The 24542-nt window shown below is 39.9% G+C and overlaps 1 protein-coding gene across 10 annotated transcripts in view; it reads right to left on the reverse strand.

The window, feature by feature from the left end:
- Positions 1–24542, reverse strand: part of TASP1 (taspase 1) — a 229012-nt gene that overhangs the window by 80460 nt on the left and 124010 nt on the right. For all 10 annotated transcript variants that reach the window (XR_002829044.1, XR_002829042.1, XR_002829043.1 and 7 more), the window contains one exon: positions 4313–4423. Coding sequence is in view for 7 of the 10 variants with exons in the window: in XM_014455121.2 (XP_014310607.1) it covers positions 4313–4423 (111 nt within the window). In the remaining 3 variants the exon portion in view is untranslated. The remainder of the gene's footprint in view (positions 1–4312; positions 4424–24542) is intronic.

Genomic DNA, 24542 nt, shown 5'->3' on the forward strand with positions numbered 1-24542 from the left:
CTGAATAGTTTTAAAGAAGAGAATATTTTAAAGAGAAGAGTTTTTAAAAGGAGAGTGCAACAACCAATAGAAGAGAAAGGAGTGGAGTTCAGAGAATCCTTAGCAGGGACCCAAATCTGGCTCAAGCATGTCAAACTCACGGCCCATGCCCATTCCCATGCCACTCTCAGGCCAGCAAGAGTAAAGTAGAAAAAGTAGCCTGCTATACATAATGACTGGCAATTCCACTGATTAGTCCAAGTTTTCAGACCACCTGACTCCACTACCCCCAGCATCTGCTGTCAGGACTGAGGAAGCCGAAAATGCCATACTGAATTCCACAGTGACAGAGGCCAGTAACTCACAGGTAGGTAGAGGGCAAGTCCCATCCCAGCAGAAGCCAACAGTGGGAAGAGGATGACCGTGAATCAGATAGTCCCTCCCACAATGACAAAGAAGCTCCCTGGAATCCAGTCACCACCCAGTGGAGATGGAAGAGGGGACAGACAAATATAAAGTGCCATATAAAGAGAGACTAGGGGACGAGCAGCATGCAGGCAAGGAGTTGCATTAATCTGCGTTAGAGAACATAAACAGAGTTAAAACAGGCACCAACCTTCCTGCAATTCCCAGCCTGTGCTCAAGAGAGGTTGTGTGGTGTCAGAAATCTGGTCAAGTCTGCCCCAGCCACGGACCCATACACGGTCCATCTGCGACCTTGCAGCCTGAGCCTGGTGATAACCTGTCCTCAGCCCTCTCAGCATGGACACCAGAGGTTCCCACTGGCTGCAGCCCAGGACTCGTTAGTGAAGGCCCTGCACAATCTACAGGCAGCCCTTGTGGCCCAGAGGGTCAAACACCAAGTAGGCATTCCCCCTGCAAGCACCCTGTGGCCTGTGTGCTCTGTCGACCTCTGTGCACACCCAGCCACCGACTGCTCATTACCGGATCCCCGGCTGCACTCTGTGGCCTATTGTTTACCCAGCACCTCCAGACCAGTCCCACCCTGGCCAAACTAGTCAACATCTCTGATACCTGGTGGCCAAACCACACCTTCTCAAACAAGGTCTGAGCCCCTTCCAAGTATGTCCTTCCTTGGACCCTCTCTCAACTCTAGAGCACCACACAGTTTCCTTATGTGTTATAATTACTCTTTCATTATAGTTAACAATTCTTCATCTCAAACTTCCCGATTAACCTAATGTATGATTTCTATCTATTGAATGGACCCAGAGGGCTAACTACCTCCTAATGTCAAAATCAAGCCTGTTAACGTTTCCTCTTTCTCTCCTGATGCCTCCCTCAAAATCAGCATTTCCTCTCCAATCCCTGGGCCATCCCCAGTCCCTAATATCTCTCTCCTGTAGAGATGGTCTATAGCAGTGGTTGGCAAACCGCGGCTCGCGAGCCACATGCGGCTCTTTGGCCCCTTGAGTGTGGCTCTTCCACAAAATACCATGTGCGGGCGCACACGTACAGTGCGATTGAAACTTCGTGGCCCATGTGCAGAAGTCGGTTTTCAGCCTGGGCGAGTCTATTTTGAAGAAGTGGCGTTAGTAAGAAGTGGGGGTACGTTCGCTGAAGTCGACCCCTCAGATTGAGGACATTTTTAGCAAAGGCCAGCTTAGGAGTACCCTAATTAAGTTAATAACAATGTACCTACCTATATAGTTTAAGTTTAAAAAATTTGGCTTTCAAAAGAAATTTCAATCGTCGTATTATTGATATCTGGCTCTGTTGACTAATGAGTTTGCCGACCACTGGTCTATAGAGCTCTACTCTATAACCCTCCCCCCAAACACCATCCTATTTGTCAACTTCAGAACACATATCCTATCACATCAAACGTGAATGCCTACATTGAGATTTTAAGGCCTCTGAGACTTGGCCTTACCTGGCCAGTCCATCCCAACCACACATTGGGAATACTTCCCTCAGGTAAGACTCATGCAGGTGTCTAGCCCTCACCATGTCTAATCCTACTGTCATGTCGGTGTTCATGTTCTTTTCTTCCCCCTCTTTCCCCACTAATCCCAGAGCCTGCTGGAGCCAGCTCTAAGGGCCCATCATCCATTAGTCCTTTTGGAATGATTTATTCCTACTTGTCTGTGTTGCCTTCACTACACAGTTAACACCTTGGTACACCCTGTGGTCTGAATTCTCTAAGCAGACATACACCACCCTTCCCATTAATCCAGTGATACTCTTTCTCTAATTTATGTGTTCACGGCTAATTACCCTAATATATTTAATGCTTCATATTTCTTATAGTGTTTGACAAATATTTGCATAGTGATAAGTTCAATATAAAATGAAGGGAAAACTGGACTAAATCAAATAGTTTTAACCCTTATATGGCTTGCCACATGGAGCCCAAGCAGGATTTCAACCCAACCCTATACAACTGTATGTGGCAGCACTGAACCTATAAATACTGGATTTATGGATGGACCTGGAAGACTACTATGCTAAGTTAAATAAGCCAATCTGAGAAAGACGAATATCACATGATCTCACTTATTTGTTGAATCTAATGAAAAAAATGAACTGACCAGCAAAATAAGACCTAAAGCATGAAGGCATGAAACAGAATGACATATCTCAATGTGGGGATGGGGGGATGAGAAGAGATAAACCAAAAAACTTATATACTTAAATGCATGGCCCATGAACACAAGCAATGGGGTGGTGAAGACCTGGGGTAAGGGTAGCGGGGGTGGGGGGGGCGGGAGGAGTAGAGGCTGGGCAGAAGGGAGTAAATGGGGGGGGGCAGAGAATGGGAGACATCTGCAATAATGTCAACAATTTTAAAATATATATATATATCCTATCTAATAAAAGACAAAAAGGGTAATTAACCGTACCTCCGCTACGCTTCCCATTGGCTAATCAGAGAGATATGCAAATTAACTGCCAACAAAGATGGCGGCTGGCAGCCACGCAGCTGAAGCGAGCAGGAGGCTTGCTTGCTCCAGTGATGGAGGAAGCCAAGGTTCCCCACCTGCCGCGGCCTGCTCTAAGCTCCAAAAGCAACAACTCCAAAAGCAACAAAGTTTCAATGATAGAAGCTAAACAAACTCCAGATACCTGCTTTCAGCCAGTTGCGGCCTCAGAGCTGGAGCGAGCAGGACGGCAACAAAGTTTTAATTATAGAAGCCAAACAAACCCCAGATACCTTCTTTCAGCCAGCCGCAGCCTCAGAGCTGGGAGCGCCAGTGACGGCAACAAAGTTTCAATTATAGAAGGTAAATAAATCCCAGAATAAAAAATAAAATAAAATAAGGAGAGGCTGGGAGCTTCAGTTGCCGGTCAGCCTGAAAACAGCCATCAGCCCCTCATCCAGGCTGGCCAGGCACCCCAGTAGGGACCCCCACCCTGAAGGGGGTGTGACCAGCTGCAAACAGCCATCAGCCCCTCACCCAGGCTGGCCAGGCACCCAAGCGGGACCCCCACCCTGATCCGGGACACCCTTCAGGGCAAACCAGCCGGCCCCCACCCGTGCACCAGGCCTCTATCCTATATAGTAAAAGGGTAATATGCAAACTGACCCTAACAGCAGAAAGACTGGGAATGACTGGTCACTATGACACACACTGACCACCAGGGGGCAGAAGCCCAATGCAGGAGCTGCCCTCTGGTGGTCAGTGCAATCCCACATGGGGGAGCTCTGCTCAGCCACAAGCCAGGCTGATGGCTGCCAGTACAGCGGTGGTGGTGGGAGCCTCTCCTGCCTCCTCAGCAGTGCTAAGGATGTCTGATTGCAGCTTAGGTCTGCTCCCCGCTGGCAAGTGGACATCCCCCGAGGGCTGCCAGGCTGCCAGAGGGATGTCTGATTGCCAGCTTAGGCCCAATCCCCCGGGGAGCAGGCCTAAGCCAGCAGGTGGTCATCCCTCGAGGGGTCCCAGACTGCGAGAGGGCACAGACTGGGCTAAGGGACCCCCCCCCCCCCAGAGTGCACAAATTTTTGTGCACTGGGCCTCTAGTTAAATAAATAAAAATGCTGACTTTTTTTTAAAAAGTCAAATTATATTTTAAAACTTTTAAAGAAAGTTGTACCTTGAACTTTATTTTAGTAGAATTTTATTCTATTGTATATCACTCAAATGCAAACAATATCTCAGCTTGGGCATTAAATTAGTTATGTGACAAATTTCATGCTGTAGTAGCTACTGTGATGGAATTCTTTTCACAACCAACATTAATTGAGGGTCTAAGTCTATGCCAGGCCCTGGACCTAGGTCCAGGGATAAAAATGTGGTACCTGACTCACGAAGCTATAGCACAGTAAAGAAACCTATATTTAGAAGGAACATTTTCTTGATATTATACTTACTGATAAACTTGTTTTGCATAGTCTCCAGCAGAGCTTGGTGAGCATCCTCGGCCTGTAAAGCGTGTGAACATTCTCTAGCCAGTATGGTGCGTACAAGATGCTCCCCACATCCTAGAAAGTGAAGGAAACCAAAAATTGTTGAGGAAAAGCAGTAGTAAGCATCTGTCTTGTGTTACGAGCATTAAAACACCCTTATGCACTTCTTAAGAAGTAGCAGTGCTGGAGATTCAGTGATGGATGAAATGATTTCTATGAGCAATCTAGTCATTTTAGTAATGAGATTTGGCAGAAACTAGAGAAACACATGACTGTCTAATCTCAAAAGAAAACAAACACACACACAAAAACAGCAAAATCTTTTTCATAGGAATGATTTGTACAATACAAGAATTTAGATTCTCTACCTAGGAATCTCCTAGGGGTCTGTTACATTTCCATGGTTGGGTAACTACAGAAAAAACTCTGCTCTATAATTTCTTTATCTGTTTACATTCCATTAACCCTGGTCTCCCATTTCCCTCTCGTTCCCCACACACCTGGTAGCCTGGGGGAATATGAATCAGCCAGAACCAATCTGAATATCCCCCTCCCTACTTTTCACTGAAATGTTCACCACACATCAACAGCTGTAAAGTGGGCTTAATAAAACAGCATCTTTCTCATCTTCTTATGGCAATTTATGTAGCTTTCAAGGGTGAATACTCTCTGTAGTTCTAAAGAAAGAGTGCGTTTTAACCCCCTGAGTTGAATTTGACCCTTCAGACGCACTTTAAAAAGGGTAGGCATGGTGGTGATGGGCACTGCCTAGAATCTGATTATAGTCTCTACCTGTTAAAAGTAGAAACTGCCTATAAAAGTAGAGACAAAGGAAATTTAATTTATAGGCTGTTAAGTTCAAATAAAAGATTGCTAAAGAAAGAGCCTGATTTTTTTCTTAGAAATAAAAAATGTAAAAAAAGCTACTCTGACAGACATTGGAGAGGTAAGCCTTTCTTAAAATATAGTAAATGATATTTCAAATGCTTTTTTATATATGAAATCAATTTCACTATTAAAATTACAGGGTCCTCTTATTCAAGTGAGAAGGGTAGATACACAAGGTTTTTCTTAAAAACTTTTTTCCATTCGAAATGATTCCTCTCCCCAATGGAACAGAAGTCCCCATCTCTTAAAAAAAAATCCTGCCAAAGGTGTTCTGTTAGTTCATTAGAAAATCAAGTCCTCCATTAATTCACACAACAGGGAAAGGGTATCAAATGATCTAAGCATCTACTGAGACTAAAATATGACTCAACCCTATCATCAAAAACAATCACAGCAGCCCTAACCAGTTTGGCTCAGTGGATAGAGCGTCGGCCTGTGGACTGAGGGGTCCCAGGTTCGATTCCGGTTAAGGGCATGTACCTTGGTTGCGGGCACATACCCAGTAGGGGGTGTGCAGGAGGCAGTTGATCGATATTTCTCTCTCATCGATGTTTCTAACACTCTATCCCTCCCCCTTCCTCTCTGTGAAAAATCAATAAAATATATTTAAAAAGAAACCAATCACAGCAAAAAAAATAAGCATCTCCAGGATCCACTCAGTTTCTCCAACGGACCAGGGACACAGTAACTTTGTTTCATGTCATTAATTTGCACACAGATATGTGCATGCACACACACTACACTGGTAAATGGAGAGGGCTGGTAATTAGCAATCCCAAAGAAATGTGGATGAAGATTATTAAATTAAATAACCTCTTTTAATTAATGCCTTAAAATTCTTAAATTCATGAAACTTAACCAACACAAACATATGATACACAGTTCTCTGTTCAGCTAGTATGTATTATGACAGGCATTAGGCACTAACAACAAATCTCACTAAAGATACAAGCTGTAATTGTTAAACCATGCTGGTACCTTTCATTTCAGAAGTATTTTCATATATAGACTTCTCATTTCTCTCTCTCACCCTCTTCCCCCCTCTATACATACATGCACATATAAACACACATGTGTATATTACATATACACATATAATATAGGCTCATTGCCAAAAGTACAAACTGTTTAAAAAATACTAAGTTTTTTAAAAAACCATCTGATATTTTGCCTGAAAGAATTCCCCTATACTTTTTGGTAAAGTGGAAATGTAAATACCCTTCAAGATTTAAATATGTCTTTGTGAGTATCTACACTTACGGGAAGGCTTAGGTATGCAATTTAATATATAACTTTGTAGGCATGATTATAGTGATTCCTGTTTGGTTAAATTTTTGCAATATTATTTTTATAATCATAAAAAAATGACAATAAAGCAAATAGAAACCATTTTTGACATTTACTATACTAAGCTCATGAAACTCCATAAATTTTAATTCCCTTTGTGTACATATCTGATGTTGAGCAGTGAAATGTTATACTTTAGAACAATAATAATTGTTAGGAAATTGGCATATTATAAGCTAAATGAGTGTTCAGAAGGTTATGTACACACACCTCGAGTCAAACAGCTAAACCACATGAAGTTAACATTACATCAAAAATACACAATATATGTCAGAGAGACTTTTTCCTCTGTTGTTCTACAGGAATAGCAAGCAGGGTTTCCCTCTGATTGACTTTACCAAGGAACTTTTAAAATTATGACTACTATTCTGACATATATCACCTCCAACATAAGAGCCTTGACACCAAAAGCTTGTTCTCCTGCAGGTTCCAATCAAAGAAAAATTTGTCTTCTGTGGTTTTACCCACAAAATTCCAAGACTTCTTAAACATGATGCCATGTAGCTGATGTGTAATTCAATGGAAAACAGTTCCATTCTTTATTCAAAGATATTAGAAATAAGCCTTTCATTACACCCTCCTTTTGTCCTAACTCATGCAAGAGTGTATTTATGTTCTCAGATCTCAGCAGGAAATATGGATTATATATAGAATGAAGACCTAATACCTAGCCTAGAAGAAAAGTGAAATAAATACCAAGTTCTAAAAGAACTTAGAAAAGTACACACTTATTTAGCATCAATAAGAATGACAACTGAATGGATTGGAACACATAGTGAATTCATAACTTATGTTTTAAAAAGCTTTTGTTGGCCTGGCCAGGTGACTCAGTTGGTTGGAGCATTACCCCGTGCACTGAAGGGTCATGGGTTGGATGCTTGGTTAGGGCACATACCCAGATTGCGGGATCAATCCCCAGTCAGGGAGCATAGAGGAGGCAACCAATTGATGTTTTTCTCTCTCTTTCTCCCTCTCCCTTCCTCTCTCTCTAGAATCAATGAAAAACATATCCTCAGGTGAGGATAAAAAAAAAAAAGCCTTAGTTACTTTTAGAGGATAATATGATATGGAACCAACTTACTCTTCTGAAAACTGGTAAGTAAAAACCCAAAATGAATTTCTCCGTAGCTCTTATAGGAACTATACAGCAGGGTAACCAAATAGTTTATAAAGAAAAATTTTCTCCACAGAATTATCCCAGCTAATAAATAAAGAAGAAATTAACAGAATTAGAATATTACCATTTGTAATATTTAATGCAACAGTCATAACTGGCTGCTAATATCACAAAAAGATACAACCAGAGAATACATATCTCTTGACAAAATTACACGTTTATGGTGTCCCCCCCCCCCACACACACACACTGAAAATATTACTAAATCTGATGAAACCTCCAAATTCAATGATCACTTTGCAGAAATACAGGGAAAGAAGAAAAAGCTACAGTTAACATCAAACTTAATTGTGAAAGGTTGAATTGTTTCTCCCGAAGATCAGGAACAAGGCAAGGATGTCTGCTTTTATCACTGCTATTCAACAATACACTAGAGGTTCCAGCCATCACAGTGGGCAAGAAAAAGAAATAAAAGGCTTAAAATCAGAAAGGAAGAAGTAAAACTGCTCCAACTTGCAGATAATATAATTGTTTATGTAGAAAACTGCAGGGGAAATCAACAAAACAACTACTAGAGGTATCTCCCCAGATTCTTCCTATCTGGTTAGCAGCCTAGGGCAAAGTTCACAGCAGATACCTGCCTGGTACTTACCAGCACCCAAAATGTGGACCTGATTTTCACTTCCTCCACCCATTCTTTCACCAGATTGTTACCGAGCACCTACTTGGTCCAGAATACACAGCAGCTGGCAGGGGTGCTGCTGCGTATTTCCAGATCTCCCCTGCTGGGCTACTGAGCACTCACTCAACTGTCACTGTGACCAATCCAGATGCCAGAGCCCTGTCTATGTATCCTACATGCCAACCTTAGGGATTTAGATGGTAACCCAGGACTCAGCAGGAACCCTGGACATTCCCAGAGCCATCTCCAGGGCCAGGTGACCTGTTAACCTCAATTGTTGGCCCAGTCTCAGCAGACTCTCTCCCAGTGTGCTACCTGTTGCTGAGACCCTGGTATGTGCCACATCCAAAGACTTCAAAATTATAATAAACTTCCTCTCTTGTGGAGATCATTAACCTATCATGATCCACACTAAAGACAAACTCATAATAAAAAATTACAAACCATAAACACATATATGCAAACACATACACACACACTCAGAAGATAGAATGTACAGATGCAAAAATCAGAATGATCAAACCACGAAGTAGTGATAATAGAACACTAGTTGGCAAACTGTTTCTGTAAAATAAAATAAAAAGATAAAGTAACTATTTTAGGCTTTGCAGACTACATTGGATCTCGGTCAAGTATTCTGCTTCTTTTATTTTTGTAAGAACCTTTTGAAAGTTTAAAAATCATTCTTAATTCATGAGCTGTACAAGCATAGGCCATGGGCCTAATTTGACCCACAGATCACAGTTTGACCATTCTTGTAGTAGAACGATCTGTAGCACAAAGATAAGAAAAAGAAAGGAGATCATAATTTTAAAGAACAGAGCAATCTGGGAGCAGGAATCAAGAGAGGTATACAGTTTTTTCAAGGAACTAAATAAAACTTTTCAAATTAAAAAAAATGTTTAAAACAATGCATGTAACAAGAGTAAATGCAATTCAAGCAAGAGAACAAGATATATCAGTGGAAAACTAAAAAGCAGCCTAGAATGATAGGCTGAATGAAAGTGAGGAGTTAAGAAACCTAGAGTATAAAATGAGAATATCCAGCACATTAACAGGCATCCTGAAAGAGAGAAGAGAAAGGATGGGAAGGAGGCACTAATATTTGAAGAGACGATGGACAAAATTTCCAGTTTTTTTACCAACTTCCATAATAAAAATCTATTTTTTCCCCAATAGGTTTGTTATCTGACTTCAATGTTACACTTCTATATTCACAATACTTTCTCTTCTGGCAAGACAGCAATGAGAAAGGGTGGTCTCCCATGATGGGGTTTGGTCAACACATGTCACTTCCCCATATCTGAGGTCATGAGTTGGTAACAGTGAACGTGAACTAATGTTACAAATGTTATATTTCATCTGACCTTAATCATACACTTAGTATTTTTATTTCAGCTCTAGTAACAAATGTATCCTTCAAATTAAGATAATGAAAAGTAGGTAATGTAACAGCCCAATAAAATCATATCGTCAAATCATGTTTTAGTCCCAAAAGGTAACTAACAAACTAAAAAGTGTTTGCAATGAGGACAGAGAAACACGAAAATTTACCAACTCTTGGCTGACATTAAACATAGAGTTTCATTGCATTTCAAGATAAATTTTAATCTTTTATTTTTGTCTCATTTTTGTGGTGGCAGCAGTGGTGCTATGAGCCAAATGATTACAAAATGGAAATTAAAAGGCCCCTAATATCAAGTTTTTAATGTAGTGTCTACATGTAGGGTTTTAAGGTAGTATTTAAATGGTAGAGGATTTTGATATAATTCCTTCATGAACACACATGAGTTCAGTCTTTACAGTGTCCCCATGGTAATCAAACCTGGAACCTATCACTTGGATTGCGGGAAACGAGTTAAGTCGGCTCGCGTGAATTGCGCGTACTCCGCGGGAACCGTCTTAACTCGGTTCATATAGATTTGCAGTGGAGTGCGGGAAACGTGTAAACTCGGGCCGATTGTAACTGCGTATTACCAAATATTTGTTTGTTTGCCGTTCACAAAGATACCTACCTGTGTATGCGAACCCATACTTCAAAAGATATAGGCATTTTAAACTAACTCTGATTTTGCGCGGGAAACCTAAATAATTGCCCGCGCCATCTTATATTTTGGCGGGAAATTCACCCGACACCGTAGTGATAATATACACAAGAAAATGAGATTAGGATTTTTAAGTACAACTCCTAAACTCCCAGATCTTTCCCTCCTTTGGGAGATTTTATTTCTTCTAAACCACACTAACCTCAGTTCTGATACAAAGAGCCCCCAGAGGGGCAAAGCGAAGTTGCACTCACAGGAGAGACATAACCCACATTCCCAGGCAGCCTGCGTACAACAAGAACACAGGATCAGCAGCAACAAAAGCTCACATTCAGCACCACTGGCACACCACACATCTCCAAGGATCACTGATGATTTTGAAGTATTTATGTCATCTTATAAATGCTGCCATTCACTCTCGCTGCGGCTAGTGGGCATCTGAAAAATCTTTCAACACATCCCCTGTTAGAAGTCCACAGGGACAGATAAGTAATGAAGAAAGGCCTTTCCAAATTTAAAAGGAAACATTTGGTACTTCAGTTTCCAGTATTGCAACATCTCTTTTTCAACAAAGGAATTTATGACACAGTACGTCACCTTTTCCCTGTCGGAGGACTTACTGCCAATTTTGGAGTTGGGTTACTTCTGGTTTTCAAGCCTGTCTTGTGAAATTAAAGAAAGGGCTGCCTGAAAAGTGATGGAGCGCACATGATTTCAGTGCTCACAGTGTCCCCATGGTTATCACACCTGGAACCTATTATACACAAGGAGAAAACATAAGGAGCTTTATAAAGAGGTGGAATAAGTAGTGAAGATGTTTAATCTGGTCAAGTCCAAAGGTTATAGTTGCCAACACACATTTAGTGTTTCCCCAATATTCAGTTCTCTCTAATCCACAACCCCTTTGGATATTTATAGTAATCTATCAAAAACAACTCAGGCCTTTCCAATTTTTTGTTAAATAATATATAGACAAAAGAAAAACCAATTTTACAATTATTTCCTAGAGAGTTCCTCTCTTGCAAACTTAGCATTTCATAATTATTTATAATGTGGACAAATATATTAGAACAGTTACAACTAAACATAGGAAAATATCTCCTCTAGAACACAGTGGTAGGCATATTGTACATATACTAAATGCTTGATACTTATTAGTTATTATTGTTATCAATTTTTCGCGAAGTTATAACTAAATCACAAGATTCAACTATCTGAACAAGAAGTAACTGCATAAATGGGAAGAGTTCCAGTTTTGTAAATGTGCAAATACTTTCATAGATTAAAACCTATTTCAAAAGAACTAAAACAAAAAAAAGCTTCAAAAAAATGAGTAGTGAGAATCCTTTATTCAATCTGTCATATCAGAGGGTCTGTGGTTAAGAACACAGAGTTGTCCCCTCCCAAAGCTTGAGCCAGTCCTTTCTCTTGCCTTTTGTCAAAGTCACATCTCAATGTAGGAATTGATTCAATATTCACTTTGAGTGTAAATACAGATGATGAAAGAGAATCTTGCTTTCTGCTCAATTTAGTTAGCTAAATTATAACATTCTAATTAGGACACCAGGGACAAATGGTCCCAGCATGAAAAAAAAAAAAATCAGAGGCAACCACCCACAGTAGAAGTGGTGTTGTTAGCTATGATGGAGCCATAAAATTCCATCACTACCATTGCATTTGTCTGGGATGCATACTACATCTATGAGCATTAGACTTATCTATACTTGAGAACTTCATTAGGGCAGTGGCCATGAAAGAAGCAGCACTGTGTAATAGCCAGTCGATGCTCTCGAACCACTACCTGGATTCCTGTTCCATTGGAGAGAGCAACCACAGATAAGGGAACCATCTCCAGTGGACCGAAAATGAGTCACCTAAGATCTGTGTGCCTCTGTTTCCTCACTGGAAAAAAATAAACTACTTAGTTTAAATGGCTTTAAATTCCTCACTAGGAAAAATAAATAACAGCTTAAATGGCTTTAAATTCCTTAGAGGACGTAATTTGATAACTGAAAGTACTTTTTAGAACTTCAATAACATTTTGGTTAAAATTTAGTTAAGAGACTTGCAATGGACAGAACACTTATGAGAAATCCCTTTTAAAAAGCTATTAATTAATGAAATAATATATTTAGATTACTTTCAACTACAGAGAACTTTATTTTTTAAGGGGAAAGAGAAAAGATCATTGACTCACTGAGTCACCTTTAATTGATCAACTACTATATATCCGGGGCTTTCACAAATATCATATCATTAAGTCATTACGATTAACATGTATGAAAACATCCTCATCCTGATCTGACAGGTAAGAAAAGTGAATTGGAAGAGCTAAGATTCTAAGATCCAAGTCTTGTACCTCCAAGTAACATGTTTGCTCCATGATGTCCACCACTGATTAGATAATTAACTAATTAAAGCAAAAATAACAATGATGATGTATTGTGGGATCTATAATATAACATGGACTTTAAAATATATGCCAAGAGCTCAAAGGGTGGGAAAGAAATAATGGATTTACACTGTCAAAAGGATCTTATATTGTTTATAAAGTGATATATTATTACTTTAAAATAAACTATGGTAAATTAATGGTGCACACTGTAATCTCTAGAGCAACCCAAAAAACATAATACACAGAAGTATGACAAAATATTAATAGAGAAAAAAATTAAAATACTAAAAAAACAAAACAAAACAAAAACTCAACCCAAAGGAAAACAGGAAAAGAACAGAGGAACAAAGAAAGAACAAATAGAAAACAAAAAGCACAATGGCAGATTTAATACAATTATATGTCAATAATTACATTAAACATAAATCAACTAAATACTCCATTTTAAAAGGATCAGATTATCAATGTGGATTTTTTAAAAATCCCAGTTTGTTTATAAGAAACAGACTTTAAATATAATGGCAAGTAGGCCAAAAGTCAAATGAGTGGAGAATTTGACTAGCACTAAGCATAAGAAAGCTGATGTAATTATATTAATGCTAAACAAAGTAAATGTCAAAACAAAGAGGATTATCTAGAAATAAAAGAAGATATTTTATAATGAAGAAGTATCAATCTGTCAAGAAGATATAACCATCCTAAATGTGGATATATCTAATAACATCTAAAAATAGAGCTGTATTTAGAATACTTCCAAGTGTTAAGAATTTCTACATTCGGAGGGTGGAGGGGAGAATAATAATGGATGCAATAAGCTGAAACACATCAAATATACTAGTATACAAATCCATAAGTTGACAATTTCTCATGAACAAATCAATAAGTATAGATTTAAAATAAATAAATAAATCCTAATTGAGTATATTAGGAAATTGTCTAAGTATCATCCTATTTTGAAAATTGAGGTATAAATTAAAAGGCTTGAGATGACAAGAAAAAAGTTTTTTTAGAAGAATTACAGCTAATAAATGCAGGAGAAATCATAGAATTCTGGGATATAGACACACAGAGTATTATACAAAAGTTAAAATAAGTACACTAGAGTTAGAGAACTATATGGACAAATACTATGAAAACATAATATTTAGGGAAAGAAGCAAGTCACAGAGAACTATATACCATATGATACCAGGCTCCTATAGCTCAATAAAAATCATAAAAAATATGTTGTTTAGGATGCATACATATGTGATTAAACATTTTTTTAAGTAAGGAAATGATACACAAAATGTAGGACAGTGGTTATCTCTGGAGGAGAGGCAGGAGTTTGGGAAAGAGTATGAGTATATAATACCATTACTAATATTTATGTTAAGCTGATGATAAGTTTAAGGGATTTAATTTTACTTTTATTTTCATAACTTACATATATAATATATTTTTATATGAATACAATAATTCAATTTTAGAATACTTAGTTCTTAACAAGAAAAAAAGATATAACCAGGCAATATCTATCAAAATCCTTAAAAATATCCATTCCTTTTGAGTCATCAAGTATATTTCCAGAAATTTATGTTAAGGAAATAGACAAATAGATAAAAGCTACGTATAAGAAAATCACTGTTATTAGAACAGCAAAAATAAACAAACAAACAAATAAATAAATAAAGCAAAAATCAATAAACAACTCAATGGTCGTTCTAAGAAACTAAAATAACCACTGAATAGAATTTTATGCAACTATTTTAAAGTAATAAAATTACTATTTAAATCACTAACTTAGGAGTTAGAGTACCGGAACCCAAGTCTGGCTGCCTGCTGGCACAAAAACCAAACTCATAAGACAGATGCTGGTGAATAAGGAAAGGGGTTTGTTCAAGTGCCAGTCACCTGAGAATATGAAGAACTCTTATCACAAAGCCCATCTCCACCTCTCAGTGCAGGTAGAGATTTTTATAATGATGGAAAAGAAAAGCAGAACAAAGAAATCAAGGGGAGGGGGCTCAAAAGTTCTCTACATGCATGTCAGCACAGCCCATGCCAATAATAAGGACCTCAAAACTGGTCAAGTGATGGTCTGGTGTACATCATCCTGGTTTAATGTCATCCTGCTTCTATGGCTGAAGGACAGCAAAGCTCCCAGAACTGGGATGACTGAGTCTATATCTTCTGAAGTTAGTTCCTAGGATCCTTATACAAACATGCTGTTTAGCTACAAGCTACATATTAGAATTAGCATTTACAATGTACAATGTCAAAAGAATGATGGGGTGGGTTACAATTTCACTATTACATTAGTAAAGTCCTAAACTTTATGAATTAAACCAGGAGTACTTAAGTGGGACATTCCATGACTAAAAGTCCCGTGGAATTTTACTAGAACTATGTATACATTCATGCAGGTAACTGTGCCTGGCTCTAAGAAGAGAATCCATAGTTTTCAGATTCTCACCAGGCTAATGGTTACTCCAAAAATGTGTTGCTCCAGTAGTTACTATAGGCCCCCAGTGAATAAAGCTTCCCAGTACTCAGGCCCTTACGTGATCTCCTCCTACAGTAAATCTAGATTAGACCTTTGATTCACTTTAACAATCATAATGCCAATCTTAGGCCTAAGCCCTAAGAAGGCTGACAGCTTTAGCTTTTGTACTTTGAAAGTCCTGAGCTACCTGGTGAGAAGTTCAACTACCTTGCTGGCAAGGCCACATTAAACAAGGAGAAGTCCTGATATTATGTGGAAAGAAAGCAAGGCCAAAGCATGCCAGCTGAGCCCAACATTCTGATTATCCCCAACAAGGCACCAGCCATGTGATAAAGCCATCATGGACATCTAGTTAAGCCACCATCTGACTTTAGTCACATGAGAATCCCCAAGCATAAGAGGCAACAACAACAACAACAAAACTGTCCACTTGAGACCCAGTTAACATACATAATCCTAAAAGAAAGTAGTTGTCCTTCTAAGCCATAAAGTTGGGGGTGATTTGTTAAACAGCAATAGATAACCAGTTATAGAATGCTGGTTTAGATTGAGTAACTTCACCTAATTAAGCACTTAATATGTTGCAATATAATGGCTGAAACAAAAATCAGAAGCTATCCATCAGAGGATATAACATCACTCCTCAGTCCTCTACATAATCCCTTTCTATCCATGAGTGCGGGTGTGCACAGACACCCATAATGATGCTATTTATATACAGTAGGTCCTCGAGTTACATTGGAGATCCGTTCCTACAGCGTGATGTAACACGATTTTCGCCGTAAGTAGGAACCCACCTACATAAGCACCTACGTCACTCACATGGAGCACATACACAGCAGTAATGAAGTGAAACAGTAAATAAAATTTAAAAGAAAGATAACAGTTCCTGACCTTTACTTGTGGTAAATAAATAATAAAAAACATAAAGCACATATGTACATACGTCGAAATGACAGATCTTTTTTTTTTTTATAAATAGACTAGAGGCCCACTGCATGAAATTTGTGCATTGGGAGGAGGTGTCCCTCAGCCCAGCCTGCACCCTCTCCAATCTGGGATCCCTCTCACAATCCGGGACTGCTGGCTCCCAACCACTCGCCTGCCTGCCTGCCTCATTGCCCCTAACCACTTCTGCCTGCCAGCCTGATCGCCCCCTAACAACTCCCCTGCTGGCCTGATCACCCAAAACTGCCCTCCTCTGCTGGCCTAGTTGCCCCAGACTACCCTCCCCTGACGACCCAGTCGTCCCCAACTGACCTCCCCTGCTGGCCCGGTCGCCCCTAACTGCCCTCCCCTGGAGGCCTGCTCCCCCCCAACTGCCTTCCCCTGCTGGCCTGGTCGCCCCTAACTGCCCTCCCCTGACAGCCTGGTCCCCCGCAACTGCCCTCTCCTGCCGGCCTGGTTGCCCCTAACTTCCCTCCCCTGCTGGCCCAGTTGCCACTAATTGCCCTCCCCTGCAGGCCTGGTCCCCCCCAACTGCCCTCCCCTGCAGGCCAGTCGCCCCCAACTGCCCTCCCCTGCTGGCCTGATTGCCCACAACTGCATCCCCCTGACAGCCATCTTGTGGCTGTGGGCACCACCATATTTGAGGGTGGGGCAGTCAATTAGCATATTCCCTCCTTATTGGCTGTGGGGGCCAACATCTTTGAGGGTGGGGCAGTCAATTAGCATATTCCTTCCTTATTGGCTGTGGGTGCCGCCATCTTTGAGGGCGGGGAAGTCAATTAGCATATTCCCTCCTTATTGGCTATGGGCGCCACCATCTTTGAGGGCAGGGCAGTAAATCAGTATATTCCCTCCTTATTGGCTGTGGGTGCTGCCATCTTTGCGACGGTGTGAGGGTCAATTAGCATATTCCCTCTTTATTAGAGGGGATGGGAGATGGTGACAGAACCATGAAATGACATACATTGAGTCCGATGTAACCTGAGGACTGTCTGTAACAGTTTCATTGAGCAAAAACTACTTTAGTCACTTTGATTTCATGTACTTTATTTACATATGCCGTTTTGTTACACATAAATGAAACATACATCAAGCATCTGACTTTGCCCTTATAGTAAAAGAGATGAGGCTGGAGACCCTTAAATGACCCTTCATTTTAAATATTACAGCATTTACTTACATAAATTGCCTCTTTCCCTCTAGACTTAAAAAAAAAAGTACACACACCTGTCAGAACAGCTATCATCAACACATCAACAAATGACAAGTGCTGGTGAGGATGCGGAGAAAAAGGAACCCTCGTGCACTGCTGGTGGAAATGCAGACTGGTGCACCCACTGTAGAGAACAGTATGGAGTTTCCTCAAAAAACTAAAAATGGAACTCCCATTTGACCCAGTGATCCCACTTCTAGGAATATATCCCAAGAAACTAGAAACACCAATCAGAAAGAATATATGCACCCCTATGTTCATAGTGGCACAATTCACCATAGCTAAGATTTGGAAACAGCCTAAGTGACCATCAGCAGATGAGTGGATTAAAAGACTGTGGTACATCTACACAATGGAATACTACACTGCTGTAAAAAAGGAATTCTTACCATTTGCAACAGCGTGGATGGAACTGGAGAGCATCATATTAAGTGAAATAAGCCAGTCAAAGAAAGATAAATATCACATGATCTCACTCATTTGTGGAATATAATGAACAACATAAACTGATGAACAAAAACAGATCCAGAGACAGAGAAGCAACGATCAGACCATCAAACCTCAGAGGGAAGGTAGGGGTGGGTGGGGTAAGGGGAAGAGATCAACCAAGGGACTTGTATGCATGCATATAAGCCTAACCAATGGACACAGATACCAGGGGGGTGAGGGCATGAGTGGGGGGGGGGGGCCATGGGGGGATAAGGACACATATGTAATACCTTAATAAAGAAAAAAAAAGTACATGAGGTTAAGGAAACTCATGTTTAAAAGGTATTTTATAATACTAATAAAAAATTGTTTTATGTCATATTAACACAATCACAATGCTTACTGAATAGAAATACTTTCTCTTTATTAATTTCCATAATAATCTTGCAAATGATACTTGAGAGGAAAATAAATTCAAACAGAACCAGGAATCCTGCCCTAGAACCAAGAAGCAAAGCAGAACATAAACAATACAAAAAAGGCCAGATCCCATTTCATCTATTCAATTTGAGTGAAATGAAGATATAAACAAACTTTGCGGTGGCGCTTTTTTGGTGGTTTTTTTTTTGGGGGGGGGGGGGGAGGGAAGGTAATCTAGTGCATTTGATTTTTCAAAATAAAACATCCATTTTCCACAGCCAGCTCTGTTAGCCAAAAATAATGGCAAGAGGCATGGCTTTAGTAAGGACAAATTTAAATGACAACTAAACATTTTTTAACTCTCTAAATCCCTAACCTATAACATTTTTAGTAGAACAATGGGTAATTACATTTCAATTTGGCCCATCTTTTTCACATTTCTCCACTATCCTTGAGTGAAGATTCTTTAAGTTCTTTAGGCATTCGGACACTGTTTGACCTTTCAAAACTGCAGATTTCTTTTTTCTTTTAAATATGTTTTTATTGATTTTATAGAGGAAGGGAGAAGGATAGAGAGATAGATAGAAACATCATTCAGCTACCTCCTGCAGGCCCCTCACTGGGGATCGAGTTCAAAACCTGGGCATGTGCCCTGACTGGGATTCGAACCAGCAACCTCTTGGTTCATGGGTCAATGCTCAACCACTGAGCCACACTAGCTGGACTAAACCTCAGATTTCTTGTTTGAAAATGAGAATCACTCTGTAAAAAGTACCTAGCAAAGTTTCTAACCACAGCAAATGCTCAACAAATGATAGCTGTGTCATACTTACAATCACAAAATGATGGCAAATGTCAAGTTTAGTAGGATACTGGTGATTACCTGCATATCTATTTCCTTCTCATAGCCAATAGAATCCTGAGTCTGTCTGCTTTCTACTCTCCACACCCACAGTCATGTATCTGACCTACAGGCATGGCATATGCCCATGATTAATTCATGGTTAATTTCCCTTTCAGTGATTAGCTCAGGAATGGGCATGTGACCCAACATTAACCAATCAATAAAATATGAGAAGTCTGCTGGGAGCTTCTAAAGAAAGTGTTCCTCACACCTAGAAAAGAGCTACAAAGAGATTTTTTTTAATCTCTCTAGATCAGCAGTTCTCAACCTGTGGGTCGCGACCACTTTGGGGGTCGAACGACCCTTTCACAGGGGTCGCCTAAGACTATTGGAAAACACATATATAATTACATATTGTTTTTGTGATTAATCACTATGCTTTAATTATGTTCAATTTGTAACAATGAAAATACATCCTGCATATCAGATATTTACATTACGATTCATAACAGTAGCAAAATTACAGTTATGAAGTAGCAACAAAAATAATTTTATGGTTGGGGGTCACCACAACATGAGGAACTGTATTAAAGGGTCACGGCATCAGGAAGGTTGAGAACCACTGCTCTAGATGTTTATGTGATGAGTGTGTTTTTTTGTTTTGTTTTTCTGTTGTTGTTTTTTTATCAGTGCAGAAGTCATTCTGCCACCAGCCTGAGGAAGAGGTCTCAAATGATGACAACAGAGCATATGAGAAACGTGGAGACCTAGATCCTTATGTCATCAGAGGAGCCCCTAAACCAGCCAATCCTGGAATTCACCTACCTCTGAACTTCCTCATATGAAATCATATCATTCCTTATTCTTGAAGTCAGTTTGAGTTGTGATTTCTGTTATCTGCAGCCCGAAGCATTCTAATTACTTCAGTAATAGAAATGTGTGAAAACTATAATGGATTTCATTAAAACTAAACTAAAATTAAACTGTGGTAGGCAGCTGGACAGACATGAGCAGAGCAAGGATGATGGGCCAGGTACAGAAGGTCAAAAGGATGGAAAGCCCTATGTGCCTAGCAATGGGCAGAAATTTGCTGGTCATGTGACTTGGACGCTCCCCTGACATGTTGCGAGTCATGCAGGCTAGACCCTCTTAGAGGGGAACAAACAAGAGCTGGAGAATAGCCCTAAGCATTAGTCCCCAGGGAAATGAGGTTCTGACCCACATCAAATACATCTAGGCCTCCGTTGTGTTTCAGCTTCAAGACCACAAAAGCAGCAAAACCTGACAAGTGCTGCCATGGCTGACATCAGGATCAGCTGCACTGACTAATGACCCTTTGCCCTGGTGCCAACCAATCAGTAGAGACCATGACCCTGAAAGGACACACCTGGAAAGCTGATCAATGTTCTATTGAGACACTCCCCTAGGGCCTCTCCTAAAATCCCCACCCTTAAAAGCCCTCCTTCTTGGGAGCACACTTACACCTTTCCCCTCCCTCTCCTCTTCCCCCCAAACTCAGGCATATTACTTTTACCTTTCTCCTAAGCTCTAAGGGCATTTCTTTTGTCTCTGTAACTTGTTTTTTGAGCCCATTTCTTCTACCTCTATGACTTTCTATAGTTTGAGTCTTGGCTCTGAATTCTTTCTTATCCAGAACTCAAGTACCGAGATTACTGACTCCATGTGTCTAACATTTGGTGCTGTTCTCACTGACAACAAAACCACCCTTATCTCCCATAGAACAGAGCCTCCAGCACAAATATCTAAAGCTCTTAAACAAGCAGGAGCACTAGCTCTGGTTTACCAATGCAGAACAAGTAACCAGAATCTGTTTGATGATGCATCAAAATATGCAGAGTTACAATTCTGATGTGAAAAGCTACAAAGAAGAAGTACTACTAAGATGTAAAATGAAATCAAAGCAGATAAGACAAATCACACAAATGAAGATGTGTAAGACAAGTATTTGAAAAACATTTCCATTAAGAAAATTATCCTATATAATAAGAGATGAATATGCTAATTATCCATTACGCCATAACGTCACGACCAATCTACAAGTGGTGGAGAGCTACAGGAGGGCACAGCAGCAAGCTACGAGCAGGGAGTGGGCGGGTGGCCAGCTCAGGCAAGTGACAGAAAGCTACTTGTGCATGGGCTACTAGTCTATATAATAAAAGCCTAAGCGCCCTAACCGGTTTAGCTCAGTGGATAGAGCATCAACCTGCGGACTCAAGGGTCCCAGGTTTGATTCTGGTCAAGGGCATGTACCTTGGTTGTGGGCACATCCCCAGTAGGGAGTGTGCAGGAGGCAGCTGATCGATGTTTCTCTCTCATCGATGTTTCTAACTCTCTATCCCTCTCCCTTCCTCTCTGTAAAAAAATCAATAAAATATATTAAAAAAAAAAAAGCTTAAGTGACCATTATGGCAGAATGACCAGAATGACTGGTTGCTCAACGCAGGAGCTTCCCCCTGTTGGTCAGTGTGCTTGCACAGCGGGAGCACCACTCAGCCATAAGCCAGGCTCACGGATGGCGAGCGCAGCGACAGTGGCAGGAGCCTCTCCCACCTCCGTGGTAGCGCTAAGAAGCAGCGAGCTGAGCAGTAAGAAGCAGTGAGCAGGCGGGTGGTAAGGAGCGAGGAGTCCCGGACTGCAAGAGGACGCAGGCCAGGCGTCCAGTGCACAAATTTCGTGCGCCTCCAGTACTTCTATATTCCACTAAATTTACTTTAGCATGACAAAGTTTAACAGGAAAGCAGAAGTATATCTAAATTTTAAAGATAAGAAAGAACTTGGATGAAACAAATGCTCAATAAATCTTAAATCCTTATTATCCTCTGACATGAATTTTATTAGCTATTTTAGCTATAGGGGTCACATAGTCTTTTATAGTTCTGAGAAGAAACCACCACATTTTCATAGTGGAATTCAATCAGGAGCTAATTATTTTATCAGCAACATTAGTAAACAATGATTAATATGAATTATAACACATATAATTTACCAGGAAATTATGAAGAATCAGGAAAACATTCTCATTCAGAGCTAGACTATAGAGAAAGAGATGGAGGAAACAGAACTCCACAGCATTACAAAACATACAACACTTAGTCACAACTAACAGGACATACAATGGTACAAAGTGATAACATCAATGATAATTAGCATATCTGTATGTCTCCCTCCATAAAGAAAGCTGTCCCAGTCCTGGGACAGGTGGACATACCCTTTCAACCTGCTCCCTCCATTATGATTCAAACGCAAGTCTGGGTCGCAAGCCCATGACCTACCCCAGAATGCACCTGCTCTCCCATCCAATGTGGGTATGTGTAGACCTAAAATACCACTGTGGAATTTTAATGAAGTCTCTAATTCTTTGATAGCTAATTCAGATTTTTTTTAATGGCTAACAATGCTTTCTTTCTATTAGCCTGTGCGTTAAAAATTTTTTTCATCAAAGCCAAAAGACAAATACAAATAAATTTTCATGATATGAACAAAACATTCTAAAATAAAGGACACATTTGTGATATGTTATTCAATAAAGAAAAAAAACTAAAAAAAAAATGTAAGGTATCCTTTGGTCATGATGTGTTACACTGTAGGCTAGATTGTGCTGTGATTCACTAATGAGAACCATGACATGTATTCAATAACAAGTTAATAAAAATGCAAATTGAAATTCTACATCTTACATTTACATGCCTCCACTTTTTCTCCACAATTCACCAATAAATCTTTTTGTCCAGATTAACCAGCCACCATGGACAGAGCTGGTTAAAATAAAATATTTGATTCAATATAATGTCTTTCTAACCCCTCTATCAGCACATTTTAGAGTTAACAGTTTGTTTTACCCACTTCGTTTGCAACAAGAACCTTGGCTAATGTGTATGATAGCTAAGTGTGTCCTGAAGAGTCTGGAAACATAAATATATTTTCTGCTAGCACAATAATCCAGTGGTCCCTATCCATGCTGGCGCATGTGGTCACTTATTAACATATCTGTTAACGCTCTCAGAGATATCTAGGGTCAAGGATATATGCCAGATCTCCTTAGCTTCAGATTCACCAAAACACAATGACAAGAGACTGGTAAATTGTATGGACTGAGTGTTATAGGCAAGGCACAGCTGAGGACAGACCACTTTGTCCATGGAAATGTCTTGCTACTTAAAGTGTGATCTATAAAACAGCAGCACTGGAATCTCCTGGGAGCTTTGAAAAATGCAGAACTCCAGCCTCCTCCCAGATTCACTGGCTCATGATCTACATTTTAACAGGTGATTCTGACATACTAAAGTGTGAGAGAAAAGTACCTGTTTAAAAAAATTAGCCTGAGAAACTGTTTCTGAACATATTCACTAAGATTATTATCCCAAATAACTCTCAAATGTAGGAGGCCAAAACCAAAGTTTGGGTATAAAGAACATGCCCCTTATACAGCAAATGGCCAGGGAATTGTGATAGGAACTGAAGATCCACACTTCAGGCACTGAGAGCTAAAGCCCTGAATTTCCTGGGCATTGGTTTTTTTTTTCATAACAGCTTGCCAACATCATATATACTGTGCACCTTCGGAAAGTGATGAGTTATACCATGTACAACTTTCATAGCAACAAATTATCAATTTACAAATCTCCAAGTCAACATATTGTGTCTCACAGTCATTTAAGCTGGCAAGACTTTAAAGTACACACAAATCTGAAGTAATGCATTGGAAATATTTGATTTATGTTAAACAGTGCTCTGGAATTTAAACATTCATATGCTCAACTAAACCCTAGTCCTGGCCAATGGGCTAACTGATCAGCTTCCATACACTCTTTCAACATAGACTGCCCAGCTAAATCTTACATTTAAATATTTTAAGACTCTTCTGTGTTTTTTTTAAATCTTATTTCAAGTAAATTTCCTGAGCTGAAAAGAACCACCACAACAAAATAATACCCAGAACAGCCCTGTGCTATAAAAGGCAATGGTTGTATTCAGTGAACTCTGCCTCTAACAAGAACCTTCTAAAGAAGGAACTAAGATGGCAAAGCCACGAAGGCCTTCAGTCCGGTAAGGAACACGAAGCAGCGTGTCAGAAAGAAATTGTTTTTCTGCTCCTTTTGATGGGTTCTGCTTTCAAGTCAGGAAATTAGAAACAGGTGTGCCACAGGGCACACACATCCTCGCTCCACACAGAAAAACACGCGTTTTCAATTTTCAAACATGAAAGGGACTCCTGTTGAATGAGAGAAGAAATGAAAATCCAGCTCTGTTTCTGTGAACCATATGAAGGGAGCTTAGAAAGTCTTTGACAAGTTGCTCAACTTAACTCCCTCTCCAACTGACAGCAGGTAGTACTCGACAATAGAGAGGAAAGGCATTCT

Source organism: Myotis lucifugus, unplaced genomic scaffold (assembly GCF_000147115.1).
Source record: "Myotis lucifugus unplaced genomic scaffold, Myoluc2.0 scaffold_42, whole genome shotgun sequence".
NCBI classification, from domain to species: Eukaryota; Metazoa; Chordata; class Mammalia; order Chiroptera; family Vespertilionidae; genus Myotis; species Myotis lucifugus.